The sequence below is a fragment of the Aspergillus nomiae genome, assembly GCF_001204775.2.
Source record: "Aspergillus nomiae NRRL 13137 chromosome Unknown contig00209, whole genome shotgun sequence".
In the NCBI taxonomy this organism is placed as follows: Eukaryota; Fungi; Ascomycota; class Eurotiomycetes; order Eurotiales; family Aspergillaceae; genus Aspergillus; species Aspergillus nomiae.
In genome coordinates this window covers 1-15348 of record NW_015378264.1, presented here as the reverse complement: position 1 = coordinate 15348, position 15348 = coordinate 1, and the positions used below count along the sequence as shown (strand labels likewise).

The 15348-nt window shown below is 49.5% G+C and overlaps 4 protein-coding genes across 4 annotated transcripts; 1 reads left to right on the top strand and 3 right to left on the bottom strand.

The window, feature by feature from the left end:
* Positions 1-1080: 1080 nt before the first annotated feature.
* ANOM_007616 (alkaline phosphatase) lies at positions 1081-3036 on the bottom strand (the record flags this gene model as incomplete). Its single annotated transcript, XM_015552872.1, has 2 exons — positions 1081-1473; positions 1536-3036. 2 exons carry the CDS (start codon positions 3034-3036, stop codon positions 1154-1156), a joined length of 1821 nt encoding a protein of 606 aa, XP_015405328.1. The 3' UTR covers positions 1081-1153.
* Positions 3037-3321: 285 nt separating this feature from the next.
* Positions 3322-7480, bottom strand: ANOM_007615 (uncharacterized protein; the record flags this gene model as incomplete). The annotated part of the gene is made up of 7 exons (XM_015552871.1): positions 3322-3600; positions 3669-4250; positions 4723-4977; positions 5045-5587; positions 5628-5657; positions 6164-6615; positions 6933-7480. The coding sequence occupies 7 exons, from the start codon at positions 7478-7480 to the stop codon at positions 3404-3406; spliced, it is 2607 nt and encodes an 868-aa protein (XP_015405329.1). The 3' UTR covers positions 3322-3403.
* Positions 7481-8074: 594 nt separating this feature from the next.
* On the bottom strand, positions 8075-10328 carry ANOM_007614 (phosphoinositide binding protein ATG18; the record flags this gene model as incomplete). The annotated part of the gene is made up of 5 exons (XM_015552870.1): positions 8075-8413; positions 8466-9335; positions 9393-9552; positions 9704-9858; positions 9918-10328. Coding segments are annotated over 2 exons (780 nt in total), but the record flags the coding sequence as incomplete, so codon positions are not given.
* A 207-nt stretch (positions 10329-10535) lies between these two features.
* On the top strand, positions 10536-13982 carry ANOM_007613 (tRNA methyltransferase PPM2; the record flags this gene model as incomplete). The annotated part of the gene is made up of 7 exons (XM_015552869.1): positions 10536-10610; positions 10694-10911; positions 10985-11349; positions 11418-11887; positions 11950-13113; positions 13176-13466; positions 13530-13982. The coding sequence occupies 7 exons, from the start codon at positions 10536-10538 to the stop codon at positions 13980-13982; spliced, it is 3036 nt and encodes a 1011-aa protein (XP_015405332.1).
* Between the last annotated feature and the right edge of the window lie 1366 nt (positions 13983-15348).

Below are 15348 nucleotides of genomic sequence, written 5' to 3'. Positions count from 1 at the left end.
ATGATCGCGCGTGGCGATGCCGCAAATGACGCATTGCATGCCGTTTGATACTCATTCTAATACCCTTGTTTTGCGTTTTGATGCTAGTATATGTATTGTTAATTGATTGGCTCGGTGTCGGATCAATGAAGATAATTTTCTCCTGGCATTCCACTTTTATTGTAATACATCTGCATGTTTCCTTTACATTGCTGTATGTGCTTTCGTTTTCCCTTCAACGACAGCACTACTTTTACAAAGCTCTTTCAACGACAATCATGGCAGAACCTTCATTCCTGACCATAACAACGAACACAAATCATACCTTTTGTTTTATATTCATGCTAAACATAATCCATCCAATTCCAAATAAGCCACCAAAGACACAAACACTCCATACCTACCGAAACCCCAAATACAAGATGAATCCCACTCAATCCCTCCGCATCTCCTTAACCCCCAAATATCTATATCTATCTATTCAATCTCCCACCATCCACACAAGAACCCAACAAACCAGGCGGCTTAACCCTCCAAAGAACAGAACCAAAACCACCATCACCGTCAACAAAGAAACCCATTAAGAAGGAAATAAAACCAAGGAAGAATAATGTGTTACTACATCCAGATCTCCTACCTGGGCTGTCCGCACACGGAGTTCGAAATCCATCAACTGTGCTATAACGTCCTCGAGCAGCTTCAGCGGATCGATGATTCCCGGGAATCGGACGATGAGGTGCCTTTTGAGGTCCCCGATTGTTGTCCTGATGGGGTTGATTGGGCGTTTGGGGGGAATATAAAGGGTGAGAGGGTTAATGAGGGGCGTTGTTTTGGGTGTTTGAGGGGTTGGTAGGTGGTTTTTTTTTTCTTAATTTGTATTTCTTCGGGTTGTATGAGTAGTATTTCCTTTCTTGGGGTACTTATAGACGGGTGTTGGTTGGCGTTTGCTTAGGGTTAATTGTGATACATACGATCTATTTTTGAATCCCTGGCCATTGTTGATACTTATTGGTTATAATGAGGTTGTATATCGAATCGCAAATTATAGAGATATCATTCTCTTCACAATTTCACTAAACAGTACATCTATAACCAAAGCCGAAACCAACATATATAGAACCGTAGATCAAGCCCAGAACGCCAATTCTTAGATCGCTAGATGGATTGTAGTATATTAATGCAGCTCGCCGCAGCCACATTCCCTCGTGTCAAGGTCCATGGAGCGCTTCTTGAATTCTCCATGGTAGGTGTCCAAGCCCTCCGTGCGGACAGCTTCACCCAAGGGATCTCCCAACCAGCTGAGAGATGTGGAGGTGGAGGGTTCGATTTCAGGCTTCCATGTCCACTCGCTAGGAGTTTGAAGTCGTTTGGTGACGTCTTCCACGTCTACTTCGAGGTAGTCAGAGAGGAAGGCTCCAACGTCTGTGTTCTCATTGTTTCCCACCAGACGCCAGGCGTCCTTGGTGGAGGAGGCGTAGATGTTCACGTCGACGGCTAAACCATGTGTTGTTAGCTTGTACGGTTACTAATGAGAAGACAGGGGAAGGGGAACATACATGAATGTCCATGAGTGGACCACCCAATCTGGGCCCTACGGCTGATGATGTCGGCAAACACGTAGTCAACCTTATAAGGCAGCTTGGGATCAAGAAGATGGTCGATTTCCTCATCCGTCGCATCGCCAACGCCCAGGGATTTCTCTAAGAGTTCGCGAGCGAATTTTCGCTGGGACTTAGCATCCGTATTCTTGGAGAGATATTCCTTAAGCGCCGCGCCGGCAAACTCAGAGGAATGGCTGGCGTTGGCCAGAACGCCAGGCAACCATTTGTACTCTGGATAATCGTCATGCAGCTGTCGGGCCGCGGCCAGACCCCCCGTTTCATGGTCGGAGGTACTGACCACTACTCCTGGGGTGGAATCTTGCTCCAGGAACTCGAGGACAGCTGCGAAGGCCCGGTCGTAAGCAAGGACTTCGTGGACCTGTGCTGCGGGGTCGTTTCCGTGTCCGGCGTGGTCGATGCGAGAGCCTTCGATCAAAATGAAGAAGCCCTTGTCGCTGTCCGCGGTGGCTTGGCTGAGGGTCTTGAGTGCGGTACGGGTCATTTCTTCCAGGGATGGGTACACGCCATCCTGGCTGCGACGGTCGATTTCGTAGGGGATGTCCTTCTCCGCGAAAAGACCCAGAAGCGGCAGCTTGGCTTCCGAGCCGCCGTTCAGGGCATCGAAGCCCTTTCGGTCGTCCAGGTAGTGGAAGCCCTTTTGGCCTGCGATCTCTACCAAGTCCCGATCATCGCCACGGCAACTACCTTCCGTTGAGTTGGGGAGGAAATGGCAGCGTCCACCACCGAACATCAAATCCACCACCCGGCCTAGCGGGTGCTCGCCGATCTCCTGCTCCGCGATACGATCCTCATATTGGCGAAGGTTAACATGCGAAGCAAAACAGGCAGGGGTAGCATCCGTAATCCGAGTTGTGACGACCAAACCGGTCTTATAACCAGCCAAGGCAGCAGCCTCAAGCACAGTTCCACAAGGCGAGTGGTTAGGCAGCACGGAGATAGCTCCATTGTAGCTCTTATGGGCGCATGAGAAGGCAGTAGCACCGGCCGCCGAATCGGTGACAAGGCTGTTGCTGGACCTCGTCCTGGAAGTACCAATAATGTGTTCATCCAGCACCAGTGTCTGGTCCACGGGCAGTCCCTCCGTGAATTGTCTATAGTTTCTAGTCATAGTCAAACTAGTGGGTCCCATTCCGTCGGAGACCATGAAGATCAAGTTCCGCTTGCCGGTCGGCTTGCCTCCGGGGCCCCAGGGCTCCTTCGCGTTATGGTTTTTGCTCGTCTCATGTTGGTAAACCACGGCGAGGACTATCACAGCGATCGTAGCAATGAACGCCCAAGAGAAGAGACCGACGTCTTTCCAGAAGGCCCATTTGCTGCGTTGCTGTTCGCGGTGGGTGCGCTCGCCTGTTAGTAAGGCGTCCTCCTCTTCTGCATTCCGAATCGAGGAGTGGTCGGAGGAGGGGCGCGGAGCCAAAAGGGGCTCATCTCGCGCCATGGCTGACGGACTGCCTTCAGAGATCGACTTGGGGGATTAATTGCAATGTAAATGGATCATGGACATCGGATAGAGGGTTTTACGAGAGCGAGGAGAAAGGGAGACGGTGAGGAGAGATCGATTCAGGTGAGTTGGGGTATGGACTTGGCACGGGACTTTGATACGTCACGTTGCCCGGGACCTGAAACTGCCCGTATTTAGTTAGTCTATTGCATACCTAAGTCGAACTATTGGTAGATCATTACGGAAGTCGATGCGGGAATTCATGAGCGTAGAGAATATTAGTACTCCATACATGACATAGTTATAATATTACACAGTCCCAAAATTTTATACAGTGGTACAAGATCCCTCCGAAGAAGAGTATCTACCGTCCCTTCCACCCAATCGGAATCATAGCCGCCGCGATCTCAGACACTCCTCTTTCAGTCGCGAGCAGATTGAACTGCGCAGCGGCATTCCTAGTATCCAGAACCTCAACCCGAACACCCAAGGAATTGATTTGTCTCCTTGTCTCAGGGGAAAGAGGAAACACAGAAGCGCCCATCCCAATAATCAAGAGGTCTGCCCGTAGCATTCAATTAGCAAAAGCTTCCCTCAAGAAGACACACAGAGAGAACGATAACACCTACCCGGACGAGGCCATACGAGTCCCAAAAGACCCCAAGCTTGTTCATCAACCTCAAACTGGCCCTTCTTGTTCACCATAGCATTCTTTCCACCATCCACCGTTGTCCACGGTCTCCATGAGAAAGCCTCGCCTCCAACAAGCAACAGACCATCGCCGTTTGTGAGCTTGAGGCCATTATCCAAATGGAATCCATTGTCCAGGCAAGCATCAATAGCGGTAGTAGGCGCTGGGATGTTGCCGAGTACGTTCAGCGCAGCAAAGTCCGTTTGCGTGTCCTCTGTTGACTGCGGGCCCCGATCGTGGCTCGCTGGCTTCGCGGTGTGCGCGCGAGGAACCATCCGTACGGGGCGGGCATTGTTACTGTTGTTGCGGTATGTTTGTACATAGGGGGTGATTCTAGAGATGGGAGATACTGAGCGGACGTTTGTGCATAGTCGACTGGTGACATTGGGGGCCCAGATGGATGTGCGCAAAGCACGGAGTAGTTGGGGCGATGGAGGGTGCATTGTGATGATGTGGATATGGTTGATGTCTGGGGATTGAATGGTATTGGCCAGTCGAGTCAGGACGTAGTTGTAGGGATCTGATCAAGGGATCAAGAGTGAAATAATGCGAGTGGAGATGGAGATTTAATCTAGAGTTACGATGATCGATAGCCCGTGATGTAAACGCTTCCTTGGAGCCTTAGGCAACAAATGCTGAGTAAGACCTAACGGTATCGACCATCATTGGTCCATTCAAGTCAAGTATGTACACCATCGTCTAGTCTAGGTATACTTCAACATTGCACCTTGGAAGTTAGCCCTCGTTGAGCTAAGCCTGGCGAGATCCATGTGGAGATATCAACATCTATATCTACAACAGATCTTTATCACCAAATAGCCGGAGAAGTATTCACAAATATTGACACCCAAAAACCACCATTATGCTGCTATAGACACTTTTTCACCTGTTCCTTAAGTCTTTTTTTTGATGCTGCCGCAGAAGTTCCTCCTCTTGTTTGAACGTCCAGTCATATATCTGGTCATCTTTGAACCCTTCACGCTGAAACAGACCCCGGAAATTGTCACGCAAATAGGCGTAGTCAGGAGTCGCCTTCAAAAAGATATGCAGGAAGTATAAATTGAACGCTGGCGGCAGGTCTTTGCAAAGCTTTTCGACACGTATATTGCGCTTCATCTCAGCCACGGCTATCTGTCTCTCCCAGTCTGTGCCAGTTGGTGTCCAGAGCCTCTCCCACGGAAGGTGGCCTTTGAGTAATCGGACGAGCACGTATCCTAGGCTTTCCATGTCATCGCGGGGTGATTGCTCTAGATTTGATTATAACCCTTTTTTCAATACAACAGAAGCGAAAAAGAGAAAAAGAGAGAAACGTACGCTTCGCATAATGCGCCCGCCAAGCAGCATATACCTCTGTCCCCTGCAAACCAATGCCAACCTCAGGATTTCTCTCGCATTCACGCCTATCATGACGCTCCCGCTTCAAAATCTGATGGTCACTCATTGTACTATACCTCTTGACTAAACCCAAATCAGCCACATACACCATATTCGCTTTCTTCCCAACTCCTATCAGCAGGTTCTCTGGCTTAATATCTCGATGGACGCAGTTTCTCGAGTGAAGCTCCTGAAACCGACATATCAACTGATCTGCCAGCAAGAGCACCGTCTTTAGGGAAAATCTGCGCCCACAGTCCCGCCACAGATGGGCCAGGCTGGGCCCCAGGAGTTCAATGGCCGTGGCATGGTATCGTTGATCGTGTCCTGCCCAGTAAAACTTCGGGACTCCCACGAGTCCGGCCAGATAGCGGTACCCACTGACCTCGCGATGGTACGATCTGTAGCCCGCCGGCTCATGGTAGAGCTTTATGGCTAGCTCTTTGCCGGTTTTGTGGTCTCTGGCTTGGAGAGCTGTCAGGTCTGTAGGCCTCGTTATTATTGTTGTTAAACTGGGCTGTACCTATGTATACACTGCCTTCGCCGCCGCCAGCTATAGGGCGGATTAGCTCGAACCTGTTATTGATGAACTTTTTCTGCGGTGGAGTCTCTATCAGAGGATTTCTTAGATGTGGAAAGGCCAACATACCACTGGCAGCGGTCCCATAGTGAAAGGTCGATAGGTTCTTGCATAAGTTGGTGTAGGTGAGAGATAGGGGTGGCTACATACTTTATCATACCTGGCAATTACTCGGGACTATGTCTCTTTGTTGAAGAAGAATAGGTTTGTTATCCTGGAACGGACCTGTTCCCTCTTTATAGTGTGGTGCTTCAAAGCCCTCCGTGATACCGGCTCAAAGAGCAATATTCTGTCTTCTATTACTATGGTCCTACAGAACAGGATTGCACGCATAGAACAAGAGATCGGTAAATGCCGAAGCAAACAAGTTCACATCGATTGCAACCGGAAGGTATCGATGAAGAAACTCTCAGGACCAGCCTGATCAATCGATAAGGATGCATGATCCGTTCAGCGTGCGGTCTTCTGCTGCAACTCACTGCAAGCCAGCAGCTTCATATCATAAACGCAGTGCATAACTCCCGGCGCATAAGTCTTCACTTGTTCGACATGGCGACATTCCGCCGGTGCAGCAACATCCCGCATCCCAAGAGCTTCAGCCCGCAACCTCCCAAACTCCACCGCGATAAGCCCCTTCTTCTGCTCGATCTCGCGCACGTCCACATTCTCATGCACATGGACCCAACCCCCCAACTCCGCATCAACCATCCTGCACGCATTCCCCCAAGCATCAACAGACGTCGGAAGAAGCCCTAAGTTGACATGACGAATGCAATTCCATTCCCCCCTCCCCTCCATAACATCACGAATCTCCCTCAAAATGTCCGCCGCAAACCGATTATCCCCATGAAAGAGAACGACCCGATCAGTATCCTTCAAACTGCCCACCAAATCCAGCATACTCTCACTCAGCCCTCCATCCTCCTGGACCCTAACAACCCTACACCCCCAACCATTCTCCTCACACCCACGTCGAAGCCCCTCAACCGACCAGCCATTAATCTCCCACCCCCAAACCCGCCTCACCCCCCGTTTCAGATACGAAAACACAAAATACCCGATCCCAGCATACATATCCACAACACCCACATCCGAAACGGCCTGCCCACTTAACTGGGCCACCTCCAGCCCCTCGAACGGGGCCCCGTGGCCCAAAACCCGCGCTTTCTCCGTAACGTTCCCGCGGGAGAACATCGTATAGAGCGGGGCCCAGATCTGCACAATCCCATGGTTCTGTATCGTGCGCACCCAGACGCCCGTTCCAGGTCCTCATCGCTCGGCTGGCCCTCTTCACCAAGGGGAGAAGTAGTACTAGTAGCACCAGTAGTAGCAGGAGGCCCAAAGTCGCCGTACAGTGGGACGAGGCCAGCGGGACTGCGCATGCGGTTCTCGTGGCCTTGCGTGTCTGTGGGCGCGATGGGCGCGTTGATGGCGATATGCGTTACGCCCATGCGACTGAAGGCCTTTACGAGTGAGGCGTAGAGGGCCTGTTGCTGTGGAGCGGTTAGGGATTGGTACAGGGCGCTCCAAGCCGGGGGGCTGCTGAAGGCGTTCACGGGGAGGAGGAGCATGGGCTCGTAGACCGTGAAGCGTTTTGGGAGATTGGATTGTAGCGTCTCTGGTGAGAGGCCATATTGGGACAGTGTTTCTGGGGCGATATTGTTTCTCACAAAGTCTTGGATGCCAATCTGGAGCGGGTTGAGCGTCTTGGGGGATGGCCTCTTGCTGCCTTTTTCATGGCGAGTGGGCTTCTTGATGGTGGGGGGTTTTGATGGGGGTGTTGTTTCTTGGTCCATTGTTGATCTTGGTGTTGGGTTGGGTATTTGCTGAGTGTTGTAAAAGTATAGCAATGGGTGTATTTCTTGTTTTTTATACGCAATTACTTTGCGGTTGCATGTTATGTCTGGGTATATATATCGTTGGTGTTCAATGGAGGTGTGATCTGGTAGCAGACACACAATTTCCCCACAGATAGGCTGATAGCTCTGCAGAATTGCGAGCCCAGAGACTCTGTCTTCTTGTCTCTATTGTATAGTTGAGTTCGGGGTATTTTGTTAATTATTACAGGTATCGCCAATTTTTTGATGATATTTTCCACTTTCCACTACCTGTGTCATGTGACTTGCATCTACAAGACGGTATGCAGGAAGAGAAGAAAAATAGTTACGTAGGTCTCCTTAAATAGCTTGATTACTTGGTAAACTTGTGCCCTCGTATCCGGCGAAGAAGTGCTGATATTATAGATTCTTAATACATCTTTGCATCAAAGGAAAACCGCTATGCATTCTGAAATGCGCACATAGTACAACTTGCGAAGTCCTTGTGGAACTTACACAAGGCCCATCCTCTACCGAAACAGAACAATGTTAATGTATGAATCTTCGTCTTCATATTAGGATATATTGAGAATGTGGGGTGAATGGAGTGTGGCACCAAAGATAGTCCGTGAGATGGCTGGGAATAACAGAAAGCAAGTGGAAACAGCCAACGCTAGAAATACATTGGATGCTTCAGAATGGGAAAGATGAGACGATGTGTAACTAGATGGATGATTTATTAAAGAAAGTAGATAAAAGTCAAACCCGCTGTTGTCAACAATGGTTACAAGGCACAACGCGAGAAGGATGAGAAGGAATCGTAACGAAGGTAAGCTCTTAGTGAGTAATACGGGGAAAGAGGGTCAATAATCCGTCACGGAGTATCCTAGCCTATCATTTGCGTCCAGTACGCTGGCAGTCAAATTAGCACTGTTAATGGGGCCGAGCAGCAAGGAGGACGTACGAGTATTGTTTGGTTAGGGTTCCTTCTCCACCTTTCGAAAGATCGATGCTAAAAACGTAGAAGTTGCCATCGCTGGTCACCACCATCACTTGGGGCGTGTTGTTGCTCATTGCTACAACGCTTCGCAAGGGACCGGTGTTGCCATTACCCCCGGGGCCGGGATTCGACTTCGGAAGTTTAATCCAGGCAAAGTCTCGCGCAGGTTCCCACATCTCACTAACACCCTTTGGAAGGTAACCGCCCACCTTGGCGGCAAACGAGCTTCCAACAGTTTGTGAGGTTCGCCGAATCATGCCCATCAGAGTGCCATTATGTTTCCTGGAAGGGAATTCGGAGGAGTCTTTGTCACCACCGGTTTCATCCTCATCTGGAGAGTTACTCAGAGAGCTCTGACTCATGGTTCTTTGGGGAGCCGAATGCGACGGTAGAGAATTTTCCGAAGATTGGCCCTGACTCAACTTGAACAGGTGTATGGTTTCGGTGGAGGATGAGACGCAAAGGAGAGTAGAGGTCGTGTTGAACGACATGCTGTAGATCCTGGAAGGTATCGAGCCTCGCCTGAATTGATATAACTTGTGACCGTCAGGCACGGAGAAGACCCGAATAATAGTCCCTTTATCAGAAGCGGTAGCTATCAGAGTGCCATCACTGTTGAGCGTTATGCATGCTAGTGGAGATCGATGGGCTTCTATGACATTAATTGCTTCTAGCTTCAGTGTATCGAATATCAGTACTTCGCCGCTTGTAGGTGAAATATGTGTGTTCCCGGGAGCGCGTGGGACGGAGGAGTAAAGGACGTAGGCGGAGCCTTATGTGGAAGAGGGTATGCGAGATAGCAATTATCAGAGGAGGGAGACAGAGCACAGATTGCTGTGAGATGTTAGAACCAGGGCTAAATCAAAGATGCTAAAACATATGAACCCCTACCACTAGGATTTGGAGATGTCTCGATAGTATATAGAAACTTCATGGTCTGGATATCATAGAGATAGATCTGGTCTTCTAAAACGATGACGAGCCGTTTCCGGTTCAGTTTAACCGCCAGGACAGTGGTGGGAAACGTCAACTCGCATATTGTGGATTGGCGCTATAAGGACGGAAAATGTTAGAATAGATTCTTAAGGTCATTAAAGTCACAGGCAGTGAAACTCAGTAGAGGCTGGGTGGTTCGAATGGCTTGATTCTTCATACGGGAGGCGATACGGCCCTGGATTTGCATGCGCAAGGGTTCTACGAACCTTTGTATTAGTGATTTGCAAGCGACGTGGTGAGAGAATCAACGCGACCAAAGATGTTGAAAACAGCATCTCGATTATAGCAATGTTCCCTTCCTTGGTCTCATAGCTCTTGGCGAAAGGGTCTGTTGTGAATATGCGAAACCCCTTGGCAGTCGCTGCAAGCCGTTAAGAAACATCCTGGGAAAGAACGAAACGACTCAAGGGAAGTGCTTACCCACAGCCAAGTAGCTGTAGTCCTGGTTGAAGGTCACGAAGTTCATTGCCATCTTGTCTGGAGGCGACGAGTGGAGCGATGACGTCCAATCCAGTCCTCTTCTCTAAAGTGTACTGTAGGGTTGGAAAAGCGACAAAACAGTATATATATCTTCTGAAGATTAAATAGATAGAGCGGCAAGACCGCGCTTCCTTTATTAAATCAATAAAACTTATTGTTCTTTGAGCGGAGGGGCACAACCGATCCCATCACAGGGCAGCTTCACGTCACTGACGATCGTCGCCGGACATCTCTCGTTCTCAAACGGCGTTCGCGACAAAGCTCCACGGTGAGTTATTCCATACAAGGCAAGTATGCACGGATGCGATCGCCGCTGGGCGAAGAAGACGTTGGAAAACAAACAGGTAAGTGGAGTCCGGGGGATCGCTGAACAACAGTTCGTTCTGCCGCGGTCTGAATGCGTCAGGCGTCAGGCGCGGCAAGCGAGCCATTCATCGGACGCTCGGGCCACATCTTGTTCTTCAGCGGGTAAAAAATATTGAAAGGCGGGCGCTATTTAACCCACAGAACAAATCCATGCAACTTCCCTCTCCACAGTCCAGAGAAGGTCATTGCACCATGGGACCTACAAAGAAGCCAGCCATGGCTGGAGTTAACTCTAAGGCTGAGAGGGAAGCCGACTTGGTTATGGGGGTGAGTTTATATGAATTGCTGCGGCGCTGCGCACATCTCCACCAGTTGTTCGTTTAGTGTCTATCTGCGCCTAACTATACTAGACAAATAACAGCAGTATTGTCTCCAAACGGAGTGTCGAAATGCTCTACTACCCCAAGCCTCATTTCTTTCGCTACTTCGTCAAGAAACCCCAAAGACGATCGCCTTTGATCAACCGCGAATATTGGCTGCGCATGCACGCGGTGGCGGAAACAGTGCGCAAGTTTATGAGAGAACCATCAGACAAACCTAAATTTGTCTTGAATCTGGGATGTGGATTGTGAGTCGTAGAAAAGTCCCCGGGAAGTCGGGCGATCAAAAAGGGGACCGTATACTAAGTTAGATTGTCGTAGTGATCCCCTCCCATACATGCTTCTCAGTGCCGATAACGACCTGTGTAGAGACACGACCTTTGTGGATATCGACTACGCAAAGCTCATGGTCAATAAGAAGAAGGCCATTCGCCAAACCAACGAGATAACACAACTACTCGAGGATGTAGAATTCCTACCTGACGAAAATGCCCTGCAGATTCGCAGCAAGCACTATGTAGCCATCGGGTGCGACCTGAAGAACCTCACCAAGTTGGACGACGTGCTTAGAGCAGAAGTCCTGCCTTCTGAATGTGCAGTTCTTTTCCTGGCCGAAGTCTCTCTGACGTACATGGACGTCAAATCCGCCAATGCGGTTGTCAGCTGGGCTTCAAGGCTAAACAATGGTCAGAATAACCCATGTGCATGCTTGTCTAAACATACCGACGAATAAATGCTAACTTTTTAAGTGAAGATGCTCAGTTCTGTATACTGGAACAATTCTGCCCTGATGGCCCCGACCATCCTTTCACTTCGACAATGATGAAACATTATAAAAAGCTCGGAGCACCTCTATACTCGATCCACGAATATGCCTCCCTGAACGAACAGGAACAGCGCTTCAAAGACGCTGGCTGGAAACACGCACATGCTCGAAGCCTCTGGGACCTTTGGTCGGACGATGAATTCGTGGACAGCTCGTTGAGAGCGTCACTTGATGCCATTGAACCTTTTGACGAGTGGGAAGAGTTTGCGCTTTTTGAGTCTCATTATTTCCTTCTGCACGCGTCCACTAGGCCTCAGGTCTCGGATAATGCCACAGAAACAGTAACCAGGCTTGATCCGCAGACGGATAAATCTGGTCATTTCAGATTACTCGCCAAATGCCCCCCTGGAAGCGGTCAAAGACGGTTCGGAGCTGTTCTTCCCGATAGTGATAAGGCTGTGGGACATCACTCTGGACTCGATCGTCAGACTCGCTCATCATCCACGGAACTCTACACCAGGGCGGAGGATATCACCAAACTCATGAGTTCCCTCCCGGAGACATCCCTGCACGGATGTGCCATACAGTGACTGGTTTAAGCAACCAAGATTGCCTTTTAGTTGGCGGCAGAGCTTCACCAGCATCCGGGTTCAAGGATTGTTGGGTCAGGCAAGGGAACCAGTGGCGCTCGACTCAGAGCCTTCCGATCCCCCGATTCAGACATAATGCCGTCAAAGTTACTCTTGATTCTGAGTATGTTCTCATATATGGAGGTAAGACTAGCGATGGCACAACATTAAACACTTGGTTGGCGTGGAGCAGCAAGCAACAAGGCTGGCAACAAGTTGAGACCAACGAAACCAATACCAAGGCTCGATTTGGGGCTTGTTTGGGAAACATCGACGACAATTCAGGCGTACTCTTTGGAGGAATTGGGGCCGAGGGAAATATTTTGGGGGATTTCTTCACCTGGAAGTTGCACCAGCGGAGCGACGGGTCTTTATTCATGGAGCTGACCGACCACACCGAGGACTTGCAGAGAACCTCATCCTTATTCAATGAAATCCATCGATTTGGAGCGACTATCAATCAAACAGCGTGGGGACTAGTCATTGTTGGTGGTATTGTTCCTCGAGAAATCATTACACATGACAAGGAAATTATGCTTCTTGATCCGACAGAGTTAACTAGATGCATTGCCAATGGGTGGCCCTCAAACCACACCGTCATCTCGGCGCTAGGGCTCGGAAAAAGACTTGACGGCCCGAGGCCCTTACTGGTAGGCCATGTTTCCTGTGCCATTGATCCTAAAGAGGTGTTGATATTGGGCGGTGGAGCTGTTTGTTTCCCATTTGGAACATACTGGAACGAGGGCACATGGCTTCTGCAGGACGTGAATTCGACTTCTGAGAATGGCTGGACCTTGGTTCCAGAGCCAGTGAAACCAAACAAGTCGCTGTCGGAAAAAGCGACACCCAAGCCACTAGCGCAACCTCAGAACGAACCCTACAGTGCGGCGGAAGTGATTACCCCAATCCCTCGCGTATGTGTCCAGAATTCCGCACAGTTTCAAGAAATTTTGGCTGAGGGCAGGCCGGTTATCATCGAAGGATCGGATATTGGCCCCTGCACAGAGCTCTGGACCAAAGAATATTTGATACGTGCCGTTGGTGGTGACCACAAGGTAGGCCGGATAATCTAAATAGTGCTCTGTTGATTTCGAAGACTAAACAAACATGAAACCAGATCATTGTGCACGAGGCACAGTCGGAACATATGAGTTTCCAGACCAAGAATTTCTCATATACAACCAAAACATTCGGCACTTTCATGGACGAGGTGTATGCAGGCGATCGTCAGTATCTTCGAAGCATCTCTGCTGAACAGCCGACTAAACTACCTGCCAACCTGGCTGCGGATTTTCCAAGTCTAAGCCATGATTTTTACCTGCCAGAGTCGCTCTCCGTAGTAACTGATAACACTCACAGCTCGCCACTCAGGATATCAGGACCGGTCACTTTATGGCTTCATTACGACGTAAGTGTGAAGTGAGTTACATGACGTGGATGAACAGGAGCACTGATCCTTATCTCCGCACAGGTGATGGCGAATGTCTTGTGTCAAATCCGTGGCGAGAAGAAACTCATTCTCTTCCCACCGAGTGATGTCCAATACCTTCATGTGCCTCCTGGGGCCTCAAGCTCTACCATCAGTATATTCCAAAGCAACGGATCGGTCGCCTCAATTCCCCATACGTCGCCACAAGAAGCAGTCTTGAAGCGTGGCGATATCCTATTCATCCCTCCATTGTGGCTGCACACGGCATCTCCCACGGGTGATGTCAGTGTTGCTGTCAATGTCTTCTTTCGTAATTTGTCCAAAGGGTATGCAGCTGGTCGGGATGTTTACGGGAACCGTGACCTGCAAGCCTACGAGAAGGCGAGAAATGATATCCAGAAGATGGCCAAGTCCTTCGATGGGCTTCCAAGTGATATGGCCCGCTTCTATCTGCTGAGGCTCGCCCAAGAATTAAAAGACAAGGCAGAAAAATAAGTCACTTACCGTGTCAATCAGACACTGACAACAAGTTGGATAAGATTTGAGATTTTGCCCTTAATGCCCAATCGCCCAGTAAACAAGGACTCATATATGCGCTGCGCCAAGTAGCGTGGACCTCTGTTTTTGAATGCCCGGGCTCCACAGTTCGGGACTAATGCATTACTTCAACAATCAAGGAAGGCCGAGAAAGCTGGTCTCTACCCAGTTGCACCAGCTCATGCGACGACCACTCTGGCAATGCGAGAAGGTCGCTGCGAACCTCATGTAAAGTGACCTCGATTTTCTACCCAGTAGTTCCAAGAGTATTACGTCTGGAGAAATGTAGGGAAGCGACCGAGGGTGCGGGTTCAATCATAGAAAAGGTACTAAGTTTGATAGACAGATTTGTGCATGGACGCGCCAGCATACTGTACGAAACACGTCTGGACAGTTGTTGTCTGTGAGTCATGCCAATGCTTTGGGAGTAGGAAACGCGCATTGTATTAGTGCCATGTCATAAACATGCATTACCCTTCTTCATATAGGATGAGAAACCTGAGGCTGCATGCCGACCCTAAGGAACGCCTGCTATTGTATTATTTACCTATCGGGTGAAGGTATGCGGCACTGTTCCTAACCAGTGGGAAGGTGGAAGCTGCCGATAGCAGAGTTTCGGGCACGTTGCGCAACGTCAGCATTTATTTGCTCGTTGAAAGGGAAATGGTCGCGTGCCCAATCAGAGAGTTACGACCCGTTAGTGTTATAATCCTTGGGCTTTTTGGCGATGAACCAGTGACACATTTCCTTGTCCCGTGCTGCAGGTGAGAAAGACGCAGGTCCCACGCCGAGGTTCAAAACCGTCCGCCTTATTGTTTGGAGGTAAAGGTATTAGAATTAAGATGGATGGATACCTTTAAAAAGTCAAAAACCAGATTGATAACTATTCTGCCACCAATCGGTACCTTTGATCCACCCCAAATCGGTAATAGTAGTGTGGGATAGAACGGGGATTATCAGATCTCAGCGTCATTCAAAGCATTTCCGACTCATGTGTTACTCGTTGAATAATCCGAGGGGGTGGGAAAGACGCATGACACAGCAGCACCATGGATCCATGCTTGATAGACATGGGTAGGAAATGGGAGGGAGACCATGCGGATGTCCAAAGCCAATAATCAAGACCAAGATCGAACCACTTCGTTTTAGTGGCTCTGGGGAGGTCCGAGGAACGATCCCATTCGCTGGGATGGACAATCTTGCTCCTTTCCTTGTGTCGCCTTCAGATGGTCCAGAGCGTTGAAAGGGCCCGTCCTCCCAGTCTTATTGGACCTTACCCTTGAAGTGTTGGCGTCAAGACTTCGGGGGGTTCTCTTCTCTTCGA